This window comes from Myotis brandtii, unplaced genomic scaffold, assembly GCF_000412655.1.
Source record: "Myotis brandtii unplaced genomic scaffold, ASM41265v1 scaffold178, whole genome shotgun sequence".
Taxonomy (NCBI): Eukaryota; Metazoa; Chordata; class Mammalia; order Chiroptera; family Vespertilionidae; genus Myotis; species Myotis brandtii.
The window spans coordinates 240,560-261,464 of NW_005356599.1; the positions used below are offsets into that span (position 1 = coordinate 240,560).

A 20,905-nucleotide genomic window follows, 5' to 3' on the forward strand; every position below is an offset into this window, starting at 1 on the left:
TAATGAGGACAGTGATGGTCACAACCAGCAGCACTTACGACACATTAGGAACCATGATCACTCTCAACCCGAAGTTAATTATCTAACCATGACTGTGAACTCCATTTAATTCTCTCTTGATCCTTAGAGATCGATAATATCCCAATTTTATATATAAGAGGATGTTTTTATGCAGAAAAATCCCACAAACTACTAAGGCCCTGGTCAGTGTGCCAAGTGGTTAGAGCGTCAACCCAGGCACCAAAGGGTGGTGGGTTCGATTTCCGGTCAAGGGCACATAGTGGGTTGCAGGCTCGAACTTCAGTTCTGGTTGGGTGGGTATAGGAGGCAACCAATCCTCCCTTCCACGCTCTAAAAAAAAAAAAAATTAGCCCTACTGGTTTGGCTCAGTGGATAGAGCATCAGCTTGTGGACTGAAGGGTCCCAGGTTCCATTCTGGTCAAGGGCACATGCCAGGTTGTGGGCTCGATCCCCAGTAGGGGGCGTGCAGGAGGCAGCCGGTCAATGATTCTCATCACTGATGTTTCTGATTCTCTCTCCCTCTCTCTCCCTCTCTGAAGTCAATAAAAAGAAAAAAAGAAAGACCCTGTCTCTGTTTATCTTTGTCACACACACACACACACACACACACACACACACGCACACACGCAGGCCCCCAGGTCTCATACCAGCACCTGCGGGGGGACTCACCGGGGCTGCGTGACAGGGATGATGGGCTCTGGCCTTCTCTTGGCCTGGGGCGCCTCCTCCTCCAGGGTGGCCATGGAGCCCAGGGAGCCCACCACCGAGATGGCCTGGCCCTGGGCTGACAGGCGTCGCTTGATCAGGACACTCTCAGGCTTCACCACCTTCTCCTCCTTGGGCTCCTCCTTGCACTGCTTGGTCTGCTCCACACCTGAGAGGGAGGCGCAAACAGGCTCCAGGCTGGTCAGACCCACTTGCTCCCATGCAAGCACCTTCTGTGTACCAGGCTCTATTCTAAGCCTCAGACACACAACACTCATTTAAACCTGCAAAATTCATGTCTGGAACAAGCAGGCTTTGTATCACTTTGCAATACAACAACGGAGGCTCCGACTAGAAATGCCACTCACTGCTGGAGGGGCTATCTAATGGACGGCCACTTCGGGAAGCGGATGGACATTTAATGGCAACCAACATACCCTGACACATGACCCAACAACGCCATTATATACTCAAGATACACGAGGGAACGTGTACATCAAAACATGTACACACAATGTTCACAGCAGCTTTACTCACAACGGCCCAACGTCGGAAACAGCCCACAGGTGCGCCAGTGGGACGGCGGGTAAACCAACAGTGCCTGTGCACCGGAGGGAGTCATACTGAGCGAGAACCTGTCAACTACGGTTCACACGACAACACGGATGAACCTCAAGAGCTTCTGCTGAGCAAACGAGGTCAGACTTTCCACGACCCATTTATATGAAGTTCAAGACTAGAGAAAACTAATCTCAGAGACAGAAGTCGAGACAGTGAGCACCTATGGAGGGAGGGTGTGGGAGTGTTGACCAGAAGGAACTTCTTAGGGTAGAAATGTCTCTCTCTTCCCACTGCATCCTCATCTGGGTGGTACTTACACTGGTGTGCTATCTTGGTAAAAATTCACACTTAACAGTTATGTGTACACTTACTAGTAAGAGTTCTGTGTTTCACCCTAGCCGGTTTGGTTCAGTGGATAGAACATCGGCCTGTGGACTGAAGGGTCCCAGGTTCAATTCCAGTCAAGGGCACATGCCTGGGTTGCGGGCTCAATCCCCAGTAGGGGGCGTGCAAGGAGGCAGTCGATCAAAGACTCTCTCTTCGTTGATGTTTCTATCTCTCCCTCTCCTGTCCACTCTGTGAAATCAATAAAATATATTAAAAAAACAAAACAAAAAAACACCCGAGGCTCAGAGAGGTTAAGAAACTTAGCCCAAGCCACACAGCCACTGAGTGACTGAGACAGTCTGATTCAACGTAGACATCAAACCTGTCGGATTTCAAAGTTCAGGGTCTAAAATACTGAGCACTAATAGATCTACAGGATCTGTAACTATTCATTATTATTTAAAATATATTTTTATTGATTTCAAAGAGGAAGGGAGAGAGATAGAAACTTCAATGTTGAGAATCACTGACCGGCTGCCTCCTGTGGATCTGTAACTATTAACACCTAAAAGCTCATGTGATTTTCATCTGTCCCACCACGAGGAAGGGCCCTTCCGGTAGGAGGAGCCAGGAGGCACAGGGCCAGTCCCTGGTCTGAGTCGGCTCCGTGCGACACTCACCTGGCCCCAGTCCCGCGGCCGTCATCTGTGTGGCCATGAGCCGAGCCAGGTGCTTGATCTGGGCTTCGGTGCCTGCCGACTCCACTGGGGTGTAGATGGCTTGGAAGGAGGCAGGCATGACCTCAGGCAGGTACACCATGCTGATGAGGACCTGTGGGCAGCCAGGAAGAGCAGCCTTTCCTTACTCATTGACTGGATAAGCGGAGGCTCCACGCCCAGGCCCCCGGGGAAACGGCAGTGACCATGACAGACCTGGGCCTACTCTCATGGAGCTCAGACCCCTGGGGCAGTCAGAGGGGCCACGAGTAATGACGCAGTGTGGTGTGTGACGGGGGAAGGAGAAGGGCCAGGGACAGCTCTGGGTCCCCGCGGAACTGGCACCCAGGCTGAGAACTGAGAGGAGGATGAGAATCCGGCTGGCAAAGGGCCAGGTCTTGCTGTGGGAGGGGTATGTACTCCAGGTACAAGAGCAGCAGGGGTGGAGGCAAAGGGGCACAGAGCCGGTGCGGCCCGAAGAGGGGAGGGAGGTTCAGTAAGAAATAGAACATGGACCGGAAATTCGCTTAAAAAAGAAAAATCAGTGTCCTAACAAAGCATATCCATGTCTGTCAGGAAATTAAAACAAAAGATAATTTCAAACTAAGTTTAAACTTGGAAGTTTAAGCACATACTTAAATGCTTATATTGGAAAAGAAGACAGAAAACTAATAACCACGCATTTCACTTAAAACTGTGGGAAAAAACATTCAAAGAAAGTAGCAGGAAAGAAAGAAAGAAAGGGGGGAAAAAAAGAAAGGAAGAAAGAAAAAGATAGCAGGATAAAACAGAAAAGGTTACAAAAAGAATATCAATAACAATTAAGAGCCAGTTCTTGGAAATCACTGAAAACAAGCAAATCTATGGCAAGATTGAACTAAAAAAAAAAAAAGAAAGAAAGAAAGAAAAAAAGAGTACGGACACAGAGTGGCATGTTTCCACAGCAGGTATTGTAAAAGCATAAGAATCCTATAAACAACTTCCTGCCAATTATTTGAAAAGGACAATTTCCCAGTAGAATAAGGATTGACAAGGAAGCCACATTAGACAGGGACCGAGGCAAGTTGAATTTAAGTTTTATCTACAAGGAAACAGAGGATCTGAACAGGGAAGTGTCATGACTTGTATGTTAGAAAAACGCGACAGCCAGGAAGTAGGCGGGTGGTGCTCCGGGTGAAAGGGTGGGGCCTGGACCAGGCTGGGGTCTGGGGATAGAGAAGAGGGGCAGGATCGGGGGAAGGCAAAGAGCTTAACTCCCAGGTTTCTGGCTTAGCAACTAGGAGGCTGGTGTGCCAGGACAGAGGGGCCATAGCCTGTAGAGAGAAATGTCATACGTTTATCTTGACATGTTGAGTCTGAGATGCCTGGGGAACATCCGAGAAAGATGCAGGAGATAGCTGCATACCGAGGCCTGCAGCTCACCAGAGAGCTGAGCTGGAGAGCAAACTCCTTCTCGCCACTATCATGACAGAAGTTCCACCCCTTTCCCAACAACTAACCCGGTGGGGTCCCCAGGCAGAGAGAAGGGGAGGCTGAGGGTGACTGCTGACCAGCGTGGGAAGACGCGCTCTTCCACGAGCACCCAACAGAGAGGTCAGGGTGCTGCGACAGCCCGACGACAGACGTGAGACGCACTCCCCCGCCCCCATCAGCTCAATCCCGCTGTTCTTTCTGTGGAGCAGGGTCACTTGGGGAACCTGAGGACAATGCTGGCCATCCTGCTCCCCGTTGCTAATCTCACACCACTTAGCACACAAGTCATGGGGTTAACTCTCTCGTTAATACACCCCTGCCCCTGGGTGAGAGTGAGAGTGAGTGGGTTGGATGGGAACTCAGACCACCTAAAGAGAGGCTGTAGGGCCCTAGCCAGTTTGGCTCAGTGGATAGAGCGTCAGCCTGTGGACTGAAAGGTCCCAGGTTCGATTCCAGCCAAGGGCACATGCCCGGGTTGTGGGCTCAATCCTCAGTAGGGGGTGTACTGGAGGCAGCCGATCAATGATTCTCTCTCATCATTGATATTTCTCTCTCTCTCTCCTTCTTTCTTCCTCTCTGAAATCAATAAAGAAATATCTTCACAGATAAGAAAAAGCTAAAGGAGTTCATCACCACCAAACCAGTATTATATGAAATGCTGAAAGATATCCTTTAAGAAGAGGAAGAAGAAAAAGGTAAAGATACAAATTATGAACAAATACACATCTATCAACAAGTGAATCTAAAAATCAAGTGAATAAATAATCTGATGAACAGTATGAACTGGTGATTGTAATAGAATCAGGGACATAGAAAGGGAATGGACTGACTATTCTTGGGGGGGAAAGGGGTGTGGGGGGTGCGGGAAGAGATTGGACAATAATCGTGCACCTATGGATGAGGACAGTGGGTAGGGAGTGAGGGCGGAGGGTGGGTGGGAATTGGGTGGAGGGGAGTTATGGTGGGAAAAAAGAGGAACCAATGTAATAATCTGAACAATAAAGATTTAATTTAAAAAAAAAAAAGAGAGAGAGACTGTAGGGGGTGGTGACCAGTGACCCCTGAAGGGATAAAGGTCAGAGAAGAGGTCCGAGGGCCCCCTGGCCCACACCCTCCCCACTGAGAACAGAGGGTGTTTCAGGACTGATGCCACCTGCAGAGGTGACAGTGTGGAGCGGAGGCAGGAAAAGGACTACAGACCCTTCCTCCCCGCCCCGTGGGGAACGGCGCCCCCCCCTTCCTCACCAGGTACCAGTGACCCCTGAAGGGATAAAGGTCAGAGAAGAGGTCCGAGGGCCCCCTGGCCCACACCCTCCCCACTGAGAACAGAGGGTGTTTCAGGACTGATGCCACCTGCAGAGGTGACAGTGTGGAGCGGAGGCAGGAAAAGGACTACAGACCCTTCCTCCCCGCCCCGTGGGGAACGGCGCCCCCCCCTTCCTCACCAGGTTGGCCACATTGTCGGGTGTCAGCAGAGGCTGCAGGAATTCGGCTGTGATGTCTGTGTCTGACTGGCCCGAGATCTGGGCTGAGACCTTCGAGGTCCCCGATGGGCCTGGTTCCAAATCTTTGTCCTCGTCGTCCTCCCCCAGGTTGGGCTCTGGGAGAGAGAAGGAGACAAGATGCTGGCTCTAGAGAGGCAGCGGGTCCTCCCTCCTCCCCGGGAGCCCAGGGCCCCTGCCTCCGGGCAGCTCAGCGGACAGGAGCAGAGCGGTGGGCGAAGACTGGGTTGCAGGCCTGGCTCTGCCATCGAAGGGCCATGTGACCCTGGGAACTCACTGCCTCTCTCTAGGCCTCAGTTCTCATCCGGGAAACGGGAATAAGTCAGCCCAGCCCAGCTGATCACACTAAGCTCCAAGAGGATAAAAACTGGTGAATTAATCATTTCCAGAGCTTTACTGTTTAAAAACCTCTATCTTTGAAATAGTGCTCAACTTCACCAGGTTCAGGGAAATGTAAAAACCACCCAGTAAGAGCATTTCTGCCTCTGTGATGGACACAAAAATGAAAAGGCTGCTCAGCCTGGGCTGCTCAGTTGCTTGAGCACTGTCCCATGCACCAAGGGATTGCAGGTTTGATTCCGTCAGGGCACATGCCAGGTTGTGGGTTCGATCCCCCAGTAGGGGGCATGTAGGAGGAGGCAGCCAATCAAAGATTCTCTGTCATCATTGATGTTTCTCTCTCTCTCTCCCTCTATCTCTGAAATAAAAAAATATATATTTAAAAAAGAAAAGGTTGGTATGACAGTTGTTAGTAGGGGTGTGGACTGTGGAAATGTAAACTGGTACAGCTTTTCGGAAGGGCAATTTGTTAGCAGGTCAAGATTTTAAATGTGCACATCTCTTCAACAGAGCCAATTCCGCTTTTCTAGATATCTACTCTGGAAACGTCTATCTATTTTCAAGGTGAGATGTACAGAGAATTCTCGGCACGGACAGCACAGAGAGGTGAAACAGTCTCCATCAGTAGCAACAGGCTGGTTGAACACAAGCACAGTGGCTCTAGCTCACGGAGAAACACCGATCATGTGAACCTTAGAAAGAAGCGTTCATGAACAGTCATGTTCCTTGAAGTTGTCTTTATAAAAATGGAAAAACTGGAATGTTCGACAGGGTGATGATTTAAGTAATTTGTAATGCTGCATTAACCGAAGGCACATGTAACTTAATTACAAAAGGTTGAACAGCTCAATAGTGGGCACTTCATAGAAATGCAAACGGATAATAAATGTAAAACAATGTGTAGCCTGACTCCAACTGAAGTAAGAAAGCAAATAAACCCAGGATACGGTTTATACCCAGAGGTCGTACAGAATGTCCAGGGCTGGTAAGAGTTGCGGGTGTAAACCCCAGTGCAGCTTTTTTGGACAACAGTTTGGCAATGGGCATCAAGCATTTAAATGCACCCAGCAGCAATGGGCACAGATTTGATCCTCCCCTCCCCCAGATATGATCTCTGAAACTATTCCATATCTAAAAGAAACCAGGGCTCCTTAGAGAAATGTTGATTCCAAGACTAGGGTAAGGAAAGTACAAGATGAGCCCAGAATATCTTACGTCAAAAATAAAGAAAACTAAAAAAAACCGTATAGGCCCTGGTCAGAGTGGCTCAGTTGGTTGGAGTCATCCTGTAGACCAAAAGGCGGTGGGTTCAATTCCGGGTCAGAGCACATACGCAGGATGCAGGTTCGATCCCCGATCCAGGTGCATGCAGGAGGCAACCTATCGATGTTTCTCTCTCTCCCTCTTGCTTTCTCTCTCTAAAATCAATTAAAAACAAAACTTATAGAGCACATTAAAGGGACACAGCAGCCAGCTCAAAGGCTCAATAAAGGCAATTTGGGCAGCAAAATTAATGACAACAGTAATGGATCATAACCCAGAGAATAAATAAGAACCCACAGATCCATACTGATAATAAAGTGGGGAGAAGAAAACTCTTCCTTATAGCAAAATTCCAACTAATAAGTGTAGAAGGGAAATTTTTCGTAGCCATTATAACAATAACAGATGCAGACGGCAATCATCAATGGATGTCTACGACCCCTGGGTCCAAGTCTGAAGAGAAACAGGTATTTTACACAGTGTCTCCCTCAGCTCGTACGTACAAGGGAAAGGGGTACTTTCACACCAGAGAAACCAAGCGACCAAAGTTCCATCACCAAAACGGGACAGACAGACACCTTGTGCCGCCTGATGCCACGCAGTCAGGGCACCGCTTCTTCATCGTTCCTGTTAAAGGCACAGACCTGAATAATGCACTCAGGAGGCAAGAGCAGACAGACCCAAAGGCAGGGCATCCCACCAACAGCCGTCCTGGACTCTTCACCGTGTCAAGGTGAAACAGAGCAAGGCTGAGACTAAAGAAACACGACAGTGACATGCCATGGGGGATCGGCCTCCTGAAGGGTACACGGGAGGTTCTGGTACTATTCGTATAACTTGTCTGCAAGTTCAAAATTATTTCAAGATAAACAGTTATAAGAAATAGAAAAACAAAATTGGTGCACAAAATATAACTTTAAATGCACAAAGCCTTTGCCCCACCAGTCCCATTACTAGGAATTTGTCCTGTGACTGGAAACGTTTGCAAGACTGTTATACTATAGAAATCTTTATACTTTAAAAAAAATGAAATGTCCATCAACAGGGGGACTAGTTTAAATGACCCACATGCACTCCAGATGATTACTCCACCATTAAAAGGATGCAGTAGATTTCTATGTGCAGATACAGAAAGAGCTCCAAGATGATTACTCAGTAAATTAAGATATAGAACACTCTGTTTGTATGCTTAATAATGGGGGGGCGGGGGAGGAATAGATCCCTACCTCATTCCTTATATCAAAATTAATTCCTTATTTTTTTAAATGAATAACAACAACAACAAAAAAAACAACCACACACACACACATACACACACACACACACTTCTTTCATACATGTTCTAGAAACAAACAAAAGTGATTTTTAGAAAATTTTCGGGTCAGGAAGGTTGCCGTGATTGATACTATTGGTAAGTAATGTGACCATTAAGAATTACTTAAAAAAGAAAACCCACTTAAACGAAACAAAAGAAAGGAGAATTCTACACATACGAGGCTGAGTGTAATGCTTGGGGAGTGGTTACTTTTGGGGAGAGGGGCAAGAGGGAGACTATTTTTATTCTGTTCCTGTCTGTATAATTTAAGTAATTCATAATTACTTTAGAGTATACTCTAACTTTAATAACTCTATTTTGGTATTATTTATTATGTCATCACATTTATACAATGTAATTGATAATATTAATAAAAAATGGAGATTAGTTGAATGAAATAACTGAAACTCTTTAAACATGGTCAGCCCCTGCACCCCCTCCTGCCAGGCCCCACGCGGCTCCTCAGCTCACCCAGCTTCATCTTCTTGAGCGAGGAATCCGAGTCATCTCGAGGCCGCTTTCGGGCGTCCTTGCTGCTGGGCATGTTGCGGGTGATCTCGGCCTGGGGCGTGCCCAGGTCCACCAGCAGGGTGGTGATCTGGGCCTGGAACTCTAAGGAGGCTGGGTGCTTCAGCACACTCAACAGGTGCAACTTGAGGTTCTTGCGAACGCTGCTCACCTGAGACTTGGCCAGCGTGGGGGGCAGGTTGGCTGAGGAGAAACAGGAGGTTCCTGCTGTGGACGGAGCTCGGGGCCTCAGTCTCACTCCCAAGCCCCAGCAGTGCTTGCAGGCATCTCCTGAAAGTCCCTTCCCCCTCCAGTCGAATGTGTAGCCTTCCCTCTCTGCAAGCTTATGCTTAGCCCCGAGGTTTTCATCAGTGTTACAACCTGACGCCAAGGAGAAAACGCACCCTTCCCTTTATCACACAGAATCTCATCTCCCTCCATCTCTGGGCTGGAAATCCCAATAGGCCTCCCTGGGGATGACTATAACCATCACCTTCACCTCCAGAATGGCCCAAGCGAGCTGCTACCACAGCTCCCTGTGGGCCCCTGCCAGCAGAATGACTTTGGAGTGCCTCCTAATAGTCACCTTGCTGAGCGAGCCTCCCCTGCTCCAGAGCAAAGGAGGATGCCTGTAGCTTTGCCCGCCCAGCGTCCTTCCCCCGTTCCTCGGCCAACAACACTCCCATCCTCCTTTGAGGGAACCACCCTGGCTCCATTCTCAGTCCAAGTGGGCAAAGTCTCAGGGCCAGTCCGAGCGCAGCAACCCCTCAGCCGCTGCGATTGGTTCAGATACAGGCTTGTAATCTCTTCTCGGCCAATCAGAAACAATGAACATCAGGTCATGGACTGGTGCTGGAATGACTGGGAAGGAGACACTCTCTTCCTGGGTTGCCAAGTGAACAGAAGGGAAGCCCAGGGCTGCTGGGGGCCATCTTTGCTCCCCCAGGGAAGAGACACAGAAGGACCCCAACGTGGAGAAAATAAACCGACAGATGGAGTCAGAGCCGTGATCTGACGCACTCACATCTCGACTCAACTTTCCAGTTTTGACATGTGCACAAAAGCAGAGAAAACGTACAATGAACCACCATGCACCCATCAACGTTTTGCTTATTTTGACACATGTATCCTCCTCCCTGCTTTTTGGGGAGAGGGAGGAGAGGCTGGAATATTTTAAGGTTATTTCATAGACATCATGTCATTTCACCCACATGTACCTCAGTATTAAACCAGCATTGAACCAGCCTTCTGTCACACGCAACAGAAAGGTTCCTGTGTAGCCCAGAGCCCTTCTCGGTGTCCACCACCTCCTAAATTAATGACGAAGCTCTCAGGAGTCCACCGCCTAGCGCTCACATTTCCTCAGGAAAGAGCCGACGGCCGGGTAGTGGGGAGGGGCGCGGGGGGACCAACCTACCATGCAGGGTTTCATAGGCCTGAATCACCTCAGACATGAATATGGGCCTCTGGCGGGCGATACTGGCGAGGGAGCCCAGCGCTGTGGTCAGGTTGATGGAGGAGATGGCGGGGTGCACCATGAACTTGAGGAGCTGCTCCAAGGCTGCCTTGCCCTCCTCCCACAGCACGTCTAATGAGGGAGAGAAGGGAACCAGTCAGTAGGAGCCTTCCTCCTAGGGCTCTGGAGAGAGCAGCCTATGGGGTCAACAGGAAAAGAGACCTTGTACGTGGATGGCTGTGATTGGCTGAAAAACAGACCATTTAGTACTGATGAGTCTTTTGAGACTTAATGAGTATAAAGATGTAGTGATGAGACTGCTCAAAACATGAAATAACTTTAAATATCAACTACCAGAATCTGACTGGATGAACTATGTTGATGTAAACGTTGAGTACTTACATATGTGTACGTACACACAGAGAGCTCAGAGTCTCCTCGATCCAGTCCCCAAAAGTTAACCCTTTATAACTCTGGTGGTTATCTTTCTTTGCAAAAACACTGGATAAAAAATTGAATAAACCCAGCTGGCATGGCTCAGTGGTTGAGCGTTGACCTGTGAACCAGAGGTCATGGTTTGATTCCCAGTCAGGGCACAAATCCGGGTTGCAGGCTCCATCCCCAGTGTGGGGTGTGCAGGAGGCAGCCAATCAATGATTCTCTCTCATCATTGATGTTTGTATCTCTCTTTCTCCCTCTCCCTTACTCCCTGAATCAATAAAAATGTAATAAATAAATAAATAAATAAATAAGTAAATAAGTGGGATGTAATAGTACTATGGAATATTGTGTAGCAACTGAACATGATTTTCTTTTGTTTTGTTATCCTCACCTGAGGATATTTTTTCCATTGAGTTTTAGAGAGTGGAAGTGAGGAGAGGGAGGGGGGGGAGGGAAAGAGAGAGAGACAGACAGACAGACAGACAGACATGGATGTGAGAGAAACACATCGATTGGTTGCCTCCCTCATGTGCCCTGACTGGTGCTGGGGATCGAACCCACAACCCAGGTTCATGCCCTTGACTGGGAATTGAACCCGTTACCCTTTGGTGTGTGGGCTGCTCTATCCACTGAGCAACACCAGCCAGGGTGAACATGATTTTCATAGGGAAAGATAAAATTTAATATTGTTGAGTTAAAAAGGCTGTCAAACAACATGGAAGAAGAGCAGCAGCGGAGGCATGCTCACTCTGCCAGCCATATTAATTTCTCACACCCTAAGGTATATCATGACCCCAAGTACCAATGAAGAAACAGAATAGGTCGCTTCCCCAATAGAGCAGAGATTCAAACACAAGCCACTACACTCTAATATCTCTCAGCTGGAAATCTAAAGCATGTCCTGTTTTCTATAAACAAAAAAGTCATCAAACGTAGAAACTAGGCATACATACAGGCAAGTACCTGTCTTTGCGTGGAAAACGTCTGGAAGGAAACAGCATTCTTAGCAGTACTTACCTCTGGGAAGCAAGGCTGCGGGATACTTTCCCTTTTACCCCTCCACCTTTATTACCCGACACTTCAGTAGTATCAGCGTGCTACTTTCATAATTTGCAACAGGAAAAAACTAGCATTTACTGAGTGCTCATATCCTCATGGAGCCTCACTACCAACCGTAAAGGGTATTACCATCACCTCCATTTCACAGAGAAAATGAAGTTCAGAGAGAGGGAACTTGCCCAAGTTCACACAAGGAGTGTAATAAGCGGTTATGTAAGTGGTGAAGCTGGGATTTGAACTTAGTGTTCAGGCGCTGCAGCACTGCATTATACTGTCTCCGGAAATTAAAAACCAAGAAGAGAGGGAGGAGGAGGAAGAGGAAGTGACTGAGAGATGGCGCAGCGGACGGGGGTGCTCACTGTATTGGATGTAGGGGTGGTCGCGCGGCACGCGGTCCAGGCTGATGTCCTGCTCGTGGCGTCGGGGTATCTCCGAGTCAGCCATGCGGGGCGACAGGGTGACAATGAAGGCCTCCACAAACTTGATGGCGTGGGTCCGGACACCATCGTTGTCGGAGTCCAACAGCACAATGATGTCCCCGGCCATGGCGGACATCATGTCCCAGCAGGCCTCCTGGAGCTCGCTGATGACCCGTGACTTCACCATCCACTGGGAGCGGCCAGGGAGGGATGCACAGACAGAGAAAGGGGGACAAGACATCAGTCGCCAGCTCTCCCACACCCAGATATCCATGAACGATGATAAAAATGTCATTTGGCCCTGGCCAGTGTGGCTCAGTGGTCAGAGAGTCAGTCTGCGTACGGAAGGGTCGTGGTTCAATTCCGGGTCAAGGGCAACTACCTGGATCACGGGTTTGCTCCCTGCCCTGTCAGGGTGCGTGCAGGAAGCAACCAGTTGATGTGTCTCTCTCACAGTGATGTTATTTTCTCTCTCCCCCCATCTCTCCCTCCCATCCACTCTCTCTGAAAAGTAATGGAAAAAATATCCTCCGGTGAAGATGAACAAAAACAAACAAAAAAATAAGAAAAAAAATTTCATTTGGGAAACACTTACTGGGTTACAACTCTGCCCCCAGCCCTGTGCTAAGGGACACTGGGGACAGGACCCAGTGGTGACCAAGACAGACCTGGTCCTGCCCACATGAGGTTCACAGACAGTGACCACCCAGAGTGATGAAGGCTCAAATCGGAAGCAAGACAAAGGAATGACCATGCTGACCATAAGCGGTGGAGGCAGAGACTAAATGAATTCATCTTTACGTGATCGTTAATGAACACACCATAGTGTGTCTTTTCCTTATAGTACTAACTACAGCCCAAATTAGTATTTGTGATTCTTTTTTTTTTAAAGTATGTTTTTATTGATTTTAGAGAGAGAGGGAAAGGAGAGAGACAGAAACATCGATGTAAGAGAGAAACATCGACCAGCTGCCTCCTGTACGAACCCCAACCAGGAATAGAACCCACAATCTGGGTATATGCCCTGCCTTTCGGTGCATGGGACGACACTCAAAACAACTGAGCCCCACCGTCCAGGGCCCTGTGATTCTTTCATTAGGGTATGTCTCTCACTGGGCCATGAGCACCATGATGGTGGGACTGGCCCATCTCGGTCACAGAAGAGCTACTCGGGGAATGTTTGCTGAATGCATAAATGTATAAACGGATGGGTTCACGGTGGTCCCTGACCATCAGACAACATTAACATCAGATCCCTTGTTGTCTGTTCCCAAAGACCAACAGCACCTCTTGCTCAGGAAGAATCTGATCTGACCCTGGTTTTGCACTGACAGATGAGTCTGTAAATACGCCGTGTGAGGCCAGGACGCCCAGGCGGGAGGGAGCTCCTACCTGCAGGGCCACCTTGTAGAGCTGGGTCATGGTGAGGATGGCCCTCTTCACCACATTCACGTTCTCGTCCCGCAGGAGCATGTTAAGGTTCGCAACCAGTTTCAGCAACAGCTCGATGTCTCGCTTGCTGGGGGTGGAGGAGAAAGGGCAAATCAAATCACCTCTGGGCAGGTGAAAGGAACCTGGGCTCCATGAGGAAAAGGAAGTCAGGGTCAGTGTGTCAGGACACTGGAATGGAGGGGGGCGAAGGCAAGGAGTGCACCTCTCGTCTGCCAGCACATCCGGACGCTGAGAACAGTGGCTGGCACCTTCGGTCACAGCTGCCCCCTGAACCCTCTATCTACGTTGCTCATGCACAGGACTGGCCCATCTCGGCCACAGAAGAGCTACTCGGGGAATGTGTGCTGAATGCATAAATGTATAAATGGATGGGTTCACGGCGGTCCCTGACCAGCAGACAACATTAACATCAGATCCCTTGTTGTCTGTTCCCAAAGACCAACAGCACCTCTTGCTCAGGAAGAATCTGATCTGACCCTGGTTTTGCACTGACAGATGAGTCTGTAAATACGCCGTGTGAGGCCAGGACGCCCAGGCGGGAGGGAGCTCCTACCTGCAGGGCCACCTTGTAGAGCTGGGTCATGGTGAGGATGGCCCTCTTCACCACATTCACGTTCTCGTCCCGCAGGAGCATGTTAAGGTTCGCAACCAGTTTCAGCAACAGCTCGATGTCTCGCTTGCTGGGGGTGGAGGAGAAAGGGCAAATCAAATCACCTCTGGGCAGGTGAAAGGAACCTGGGCTCCATGAGGAAAAGGAAGTCAGGGTCAGTGTGTCAGGACGCTGGAATGGAGGGGGGCGAAGGCAGGGAGTGCACCTCTCGTTTGCCAGCACATCCGGACGCTGAGAACAGTGGCTGGCGCCTTCGGACACAGCTGCCCCCTGAACCCTCTATCTACGTTGCTCATGCAACCCCCACTTTGCCCTAAGAGACCCCTGCTGTTCAAATAAGGGGCAACAGAGCTAGACGCCTGTATGAGTCTGGGCAACCAACTTTGTCTCATTTAAAACAGTACCTCTCTCATAGCTTGTTGTGAAAATTGCAGCAAAACATGCGAAGTGCTTAGAACAGTGTAGAAAGCATTTGGCTAATATTAGCCATCACTACTTTAGAACACTTTGCTTTATGTAATCACTAGTTTTGTTTACTAGTTTGTTTACCTAAGTCTGAGGGCTCTGAATGAGGGGAGGGACCCTTTTCAGTCTGAGTACTAGCAGAGTTTCGTTTTTTGTTGAAGAAAAGAATGAAAGGCCTTCAATCAATATAATAAAGAAATTAAAGGCCACGCCTAGAACTCAGACCATAAGTATCATTTCACACACAACCTGAAGCTAATTAGTCAAAAAATATGAAACTCAACTGTCAGCTCCATGAAAGCAGGAACAAAATCTGTTTTTACTCATATTCCTGCAGCCTGCGCAAATGCCGGGCACATCGCAGGCAAGTCACACACAGCGGCTGAACCAATCGTTTCGCTGGGGTTTTTTGCAACTCAGAAACTGAGCACAAATTCTCCGAGTAACAGGTGGACGTTGGGCAATGGTGTTGCAGACCCGGTTTAGAATCCCAGCCCTGCCACATGCTGGCTGTGTGACCTCAAGAAACTCACTTCCTCTCTCTGAGTCCGTTTTATCTTTGGTTAAATGGGCCAAAATGCACGGTATTTTTTTGAGTTGAATAACAAAGTCGGTAAAGCATTTAGTACAGTGCCTGACAATGAGAAACTTCACAAAATAAAGGCTATTTTATTTTCTCGCAGTCACAGAGCATCTGGTAAATGTTTAATGAAGAACTGAGTCAGCCTGAGCAAGTCCCTTTAACATTCAGTTTCCCTTTCCATAAAAGGAGGAAAACCAAGCCTCCATCCAGAAGGCTACGGTGGAGACTACAGGCGACCACAGAGGACAGGAGTTAAGCGTGTGTGGCAGAGTAAGCACTCCACGTGGTTACTATTCTGATTTAAATTCTTGCCCAACAAATACATGTTCAGCCCCTCCTGTGTGCCAGCACTGTTCTAGCCACTGGGACACAGGGGTCTGCAATAGAGAAGTCCTGCCCTATGGAGCGGACATGCTTGTGGGGACGCAACAAGGTAACGCCAAGAACACTATAAAGAAGAGTCCAGCCCGGCCGGCATGGCTCAGTGGTTGAGCGTCGGCCTGCGGACTGAAGGGTCCCGGGTTCGATTCTGGTCAAGGGCATGTACCTTGGTTGCGGGCACATCCCCGGTGGGAGGTGCGCAGGAGGCGGCTGATCGATGTTTCTCTCATTGATGTTTCTAGCTCTCTATCTCTCTCCCTTCCTCTCTATAAAAAATCAATAAAATATATTTCAAACAATAAAAAATAAAACAAGAAGCGTGCAGCCCGGCCAGCATGGCTCAGTGGTTGAGCATCAACCTATGAACCAGGAGGTCACGGTGCGATTCACGGTCAGGGCACAAGCCCTGGTTGTGGGCTTGATCCTCGGTGGGGAGCGTGCAGGAGGCAGCTGATCAATGATTCTCTCTCATCATCAATGTTTCTATCTCTCTCTCCCTCTCCCTTCCTCTCTGAAATCAAGAAAAAAAATATATTTTTTAAATAAACAAGAGTGCAGAAGGGTGCCAGAGGAGTGGGCTGTGCTGGCCTGGCCAGGAAGGGCTTGCTGAGGGAGACAGAGGCAGAGGGGGTGAGCGGGCTCCCTGGAGGCGAGCGTCCCTTGCAGATACACAGTTGCAAGCAGGGGGGCTATGAAGCAGAACAGCATTTTCCGAGGAACCACAGGGAGGCCAGGAGATGTGAGTGAAGACAGAGAGGCCGGGGAAGAGCGAGGGTGGGGAGTGTGGGTTTCAATCTGTGAGGCGGTGCCCAGGAGGCCTGGGAGCAGGGAGGGCCCAGGTGGGTCCACCTTTTGGCAGGAGGATGCAGGCAATGGGAACAGTGTTTCCTTTCAGGGGAATTAAAGTGTTTTGGAACTAGATTCTGAATGTGCTAAATGCAACTGAAGAGTTCACTTAAAAACAGTTAATTGTCTGTCATGTGCATTTCTTCAAGTAAACAAGAGAGAAGCCGGACAGAAGGCCACTGCGGCCGAAGCCGGTTTGGCTCAGTGGATGGAGCGTCGGCCTGCGGACTGAAGGGTCCCAGGAAGCTGATCAATGATTCTCTCTCATCATCGATGTTTCTATCTCTCTCTCCCTCTCCCTTCCTCTCTGAAATCAAGAAAAAAAAATATTTTTTAAATAAACAAGAGTGCAGAAGGGGTGCCAGAGGAGTGGGCTGTGCTGGCATGGCCAGGAAGGGCTTGCTGAGGGAGACAGAGAGGGTGTGAGCGGGCTCCCTGGAGGTGAGCGTCCCTTGCAGATACACAGTTGCAAGCAGGGGGGCTATGAAGCAGAACAGCATTTTCTGAGGAACCACAGGGAGGCCAGGCGATGTGCGTGAAGATGGAGAGGCCCAGGAAGAGCCAAGGGTGAGGAGTGTGGGTTTCAATCTGTGAGGCAGTGCCCAGGAGGCCTGGGAGCAGGGAGGGCCCAGGGGGATCCACCTTTTGGTAGGAGGATGCGGGCAATGGGAACAGTGTTTCCTTTCAGGGGAATTAAAGTGTTTTGGAACTAGATTCTGAATGTGCTAAATGCAACTGAAGAGTTCACTTAAAAACAGTTAATTGTCTGTCATGTGCATTTCTTCAAGTAAACAAGAGAGAAGCCGGACAGAAGGCCACTGCGGCCGAAGCCGGTTTGGCTCAGTGGATGGAGCGTCGGCCTGCGGACTGAAGGGTCCCAGGTTCGATTCCGGTCGGGGGCGTGTACTTGGGTTGCGGGCACATCCCCAGTGGGAGATGTGCAGGAGGCAGCTGATCGATGTTTCTCTCTCATCGATGTTTCTAGCTCTCTATCTCTCTCGCTTCCTCTCTGTAAAAAATCAATAAAATATATTTAAAAAAGGAAGAAAAAAAAAAAAGAAGGCCACTGCGGTCACCCAGGAGGAGGTATGGCGGCTGGAGTGATAGCCAGGGAAGCAGCTGAGACGGTCAAATGCTGTTTACATTTTGAAGGCACAGCCAACCGTCCTCACTGACGGAGGTGAAGTGTGGAAGAAGCAGAGGTTACCATGGACAACTCCAGTTTTGACTTATTTGCTGGGGAGTCCGTGCCTGGGAGGGAGACTGGGTCTAGGAAGCAGAGGGCAGGGTCTGAGGGCAGGGCCAGGTGGGTGACTAGAGGGTGACTCCCGGGGCCCCATACCAGGCCTCCTCGATGAAGCCAATGACAAATTTGCGCACTTCAATCGACTTATCTACTTGGAAAGCGATGATCTCCTGCCAACATCAGGAAGAAGGCATGTCAGGGTGGTACCAGGATCCATCCCCTCACCGCTGCCCCCACACCGTCTCTCCCATCCGTCACTCACATCCAGGAAGTTGTCCAGGAGGGTGGGATCTTTGTTGATGATCAGTTCCTGGACCTGGAAGGAGATTGGGGATGGGGAGGAGGAACACCATATAAATCCAGGGTCCTATCGGTGCAGACAGGAGTGTGTGGGGAAAGGAGCACGGGGCAGGCCACAGACAGACCCAGTTCAAACCCTGGCTCTGCCACTCCGCACCGGGGCCTGGCAGGGCTTCTCCTGAGCCTCTTCTGTGCGTGGGGATCTCACACACGACTCCTAGGGCTGCTGTGGAGCCTCATTAAGGTCCTACCAGGCCACGTCCTGGTGGACAGTGACCACGTGAGATACACGGACGGGGCTGAAGAGGAGAGGGAAGCGCTGCAGGCTCCTGCCTTCCTGAGGCTCGGCCGTCATCAGCTCCCCACTGTCCTTCGGTCTCTGCTCCCCTCCCGCACGGACACAGGCCAGCAGGCACTCTGACCCGAGAACCCGTGCCTGAGGCCCTGGTCCCGGCCAGGCTCTTTGGAATCAGCGCCTCCCGCAGGCATGCTCATGTCAGCCCGGTGCCAGCACAGGCCTGGCTCCTATGACCCAGGGGCTGCTGCTGAGTTACCTTCATGGCACCCCCCACGAGGGGGGCCCCTCAGTACCCCACTGCACTGGCAGGGGGAGTCAGCTGCAAGAGGCTGCATGCGGAGCAAGTAGCAGGACTGGGGTTCTGAACTCCACCTGCATCCTGTTTTGAACCACACCCCCACCCCACACTAATTCCCATGTCCTCTTTTGCCTCTGCACAAGCTAGTGTGACCTCTTCTCAAGCCCCCCGCCCACTCTTGGCTGGTTTCCGTCCTCATCCTCCATGTCTCAGCTCAGAGGTCCCCGCTTCCAGAAAGCCCTCCCTGAGCCCCACAGCCCCTGGCCGCCTCCTCCCCAGCTCTGCTCACTCTGGGTCCTCACTGGCACGTGACCTGCATGTCTTCCCCACTGGGCAGGACCCTGGCAGAGAGGAAATGAAGGGTGAAGAGCTCAGGATCTGGAGCTGGAATCCAGCTCCCAGCAGAGTGACCTTGGGCTGATATTTAAGCTCTGAGACTGCTTCTCCCCCTATAAAACGGGGATGACATCACCCTGCCCCAGAGCTTTGGTGGGAATGAAAGGAGGGCGGGCTGAACAGCACCGAGCACCACGGCAGGCATCACCTAAGTGCTGGGATGGGGACACAGTGCCATCACCAGCGTCTTCTGGTTCACAGCTTCCCATGCCCCTCCCCGCGCCCTGCCTGCCCAGCGACACCCTGCCCTCACCTGCTTGAGCAGTGTGATCTTGGACTCACTGGTGACCAGTGCCGCCTGGTTCAGGAGATCGACCACCTAGAAGGAGGGGGAGAGGCAGGTGGTGGTGCTCATCTTGCCAGCCCAGCCCCCTCAGCGCTCCCTGGGCTCTGCCAGCTGGGGGTGGGTCGCCCACACAGGGGCGGTGCCCCCCACTCCCACCCCCTCCAAGACCTTCTCTCCATGCTCACTCTCTCTGAAGTGGTCATGACATCAATGCCTAGCCCCTCCTCTTGCGTGAAAAACTGTGAAGCCACGCTCCGCCGCGTGATGCTGTCCCCACTGCTGCCTGCCATGGCTGCTGTCCCGTGTGTCCTGGAGAAGACAAAGATGGGCCGGACCTTCCCCTCAGCACCCACCGAGGCTCCACCCTCCTCCCCAGCCTGTTGGGTTTTCCGAAGCCCCTCCCCGTCTCAGGGTCTGTCTCAGACTGTAGGGGTACATGAGGGCTGTAATTTGGGGGAGACTGAGGTCTCTCAGGTCAGAGGCAGTACCAAGCCTCACCTCCAGGACTTTGCACACAGCGGAATGACCGCCGACATCTGCTGAGTGATGAACCAGTGAACACACAGCAGCCCCTCTCTGGCCTCGGGGTCTCTCCATCTGAGCTGTATGCTCTGGACTGGACACCAGAGCAAGCTTTCTAAAACAGGGACTAGCTGCAGAGTCCTGCACAGTAAGGACTCAATACACAACAAAGGGCTGAGTTAAAGAAATTACGTTTCAGCCGTTTTTCTAGAATGCTATGGAGCTGTTTTTCAACAGGTGGTAATAATACCGTGTCCTCACCTGGTTGGTTAGAGCGTCGTCCCAATACGCCAAGGTTTCGGGTTCGATCCTCGGTCAGGACACATACAAGAAACAACCTAGATATGCATACATAAGCGGAACAAGAAATCAATGTTTCTTCCTCTTTCTCTAAAAGTTAATAATAAAATAAAAATAAATCAATAAGTCAAAATAAATAAATTTAAAAACAATTAAAGAAAAAAAAAAAGTGGGGTAGGATGGGGAGGGGAGACTTTTGGGCATCTGTCCCAAAGCCACACTGGCACAATTATGAAATAAGAAGGATACCAACCAAAAAAATATTCCTAAAGACTACTAGTAATCCGAGCGTTCTCAAATAAGGAGACTGGCTAAAAAACTATGTTTCTTCCTCTTTCTCTAAAAGTTAATGATAAAATAAAAATAAATCAGTAAGTCAAAATAAATAAGTTAAAAAACAATTAAAGAAAAAAAAAAAAGGGGGGAGGATGGGGAGGGGAGACTTTTGGGCATCTGTCCCAAAGCCACACTGGCACAATTATGAAATAAGAAGGATACCAACCAAAAAAATATTCCTAAAGACTACTAGTAATCCGAGCGTTCTCAAATAAGGAGACTGGCTAAAAAACTATGACATATCTACATAATAAAATACTACGCAACTGTAAAAAGGAATGAGGGAGGGGGAAAGAAGGAACGAGGACAATCTCTATACACTAATAAACAGTGGGCCTCAGCATGCATTCAGTGAAAATATGCAAAGTGGAAGATAATGTTTACTGTGTGCTCCCTTTTTACAAAAGAGAGGGAATTATGTATATATGATTAAAAAAAGAAAGAAAGATGCCCTAGCTGGTTTGGCTCAGTGGATAGAGCAT

General features: G+C 49.7%; 1 protein-coding gene across 1 annotated transcript in view; it reads right to left on the reverse strand.

The window, feature by feature from the left end:
- SYMPK (symplekin) overlaps window positions 1-19,884 on the reverse strand; it is a 38,853-nt gene extending 18,969 nt beyond the window's left edge. The window contains 12 exon segments of the mRNA XM_005863430.2: window positions 687-895; window positions 2,295-2,445; window positions 5,249-5,403; window positions 8,694-8,933; window positions 10,147-10,317; window positions 12,045-12,294; window positions 14,110-14,236; window positions 17,784-17,857; window positions 17,950-18,003; window positions 19,233-19,298; window positions 19,451-19,574; window positions 19,764-19,884. Of these exon segments, the coding sequence (XP_005863492.2) occupies window positions 687-895; window positions 2,295-2,445; window positions 5,249-5,403; window positions 8,694-8,933; window positions 10,147-10,317; window positions 12,045-12,294; window positions 14,110-14,236; window positions 17,784-17,857; window positions 17,950-18,003; window positions 19,233-19,298; window positions 19,451-19,574; window positions 19,764-19,801 (1,659 nt within the window). The 5' untranslated portion in view covers window positions 19,802-19,884.
- Between the last annotated feature and the right edge of the window lie 1,021 nt (window positions 19,885-20,905).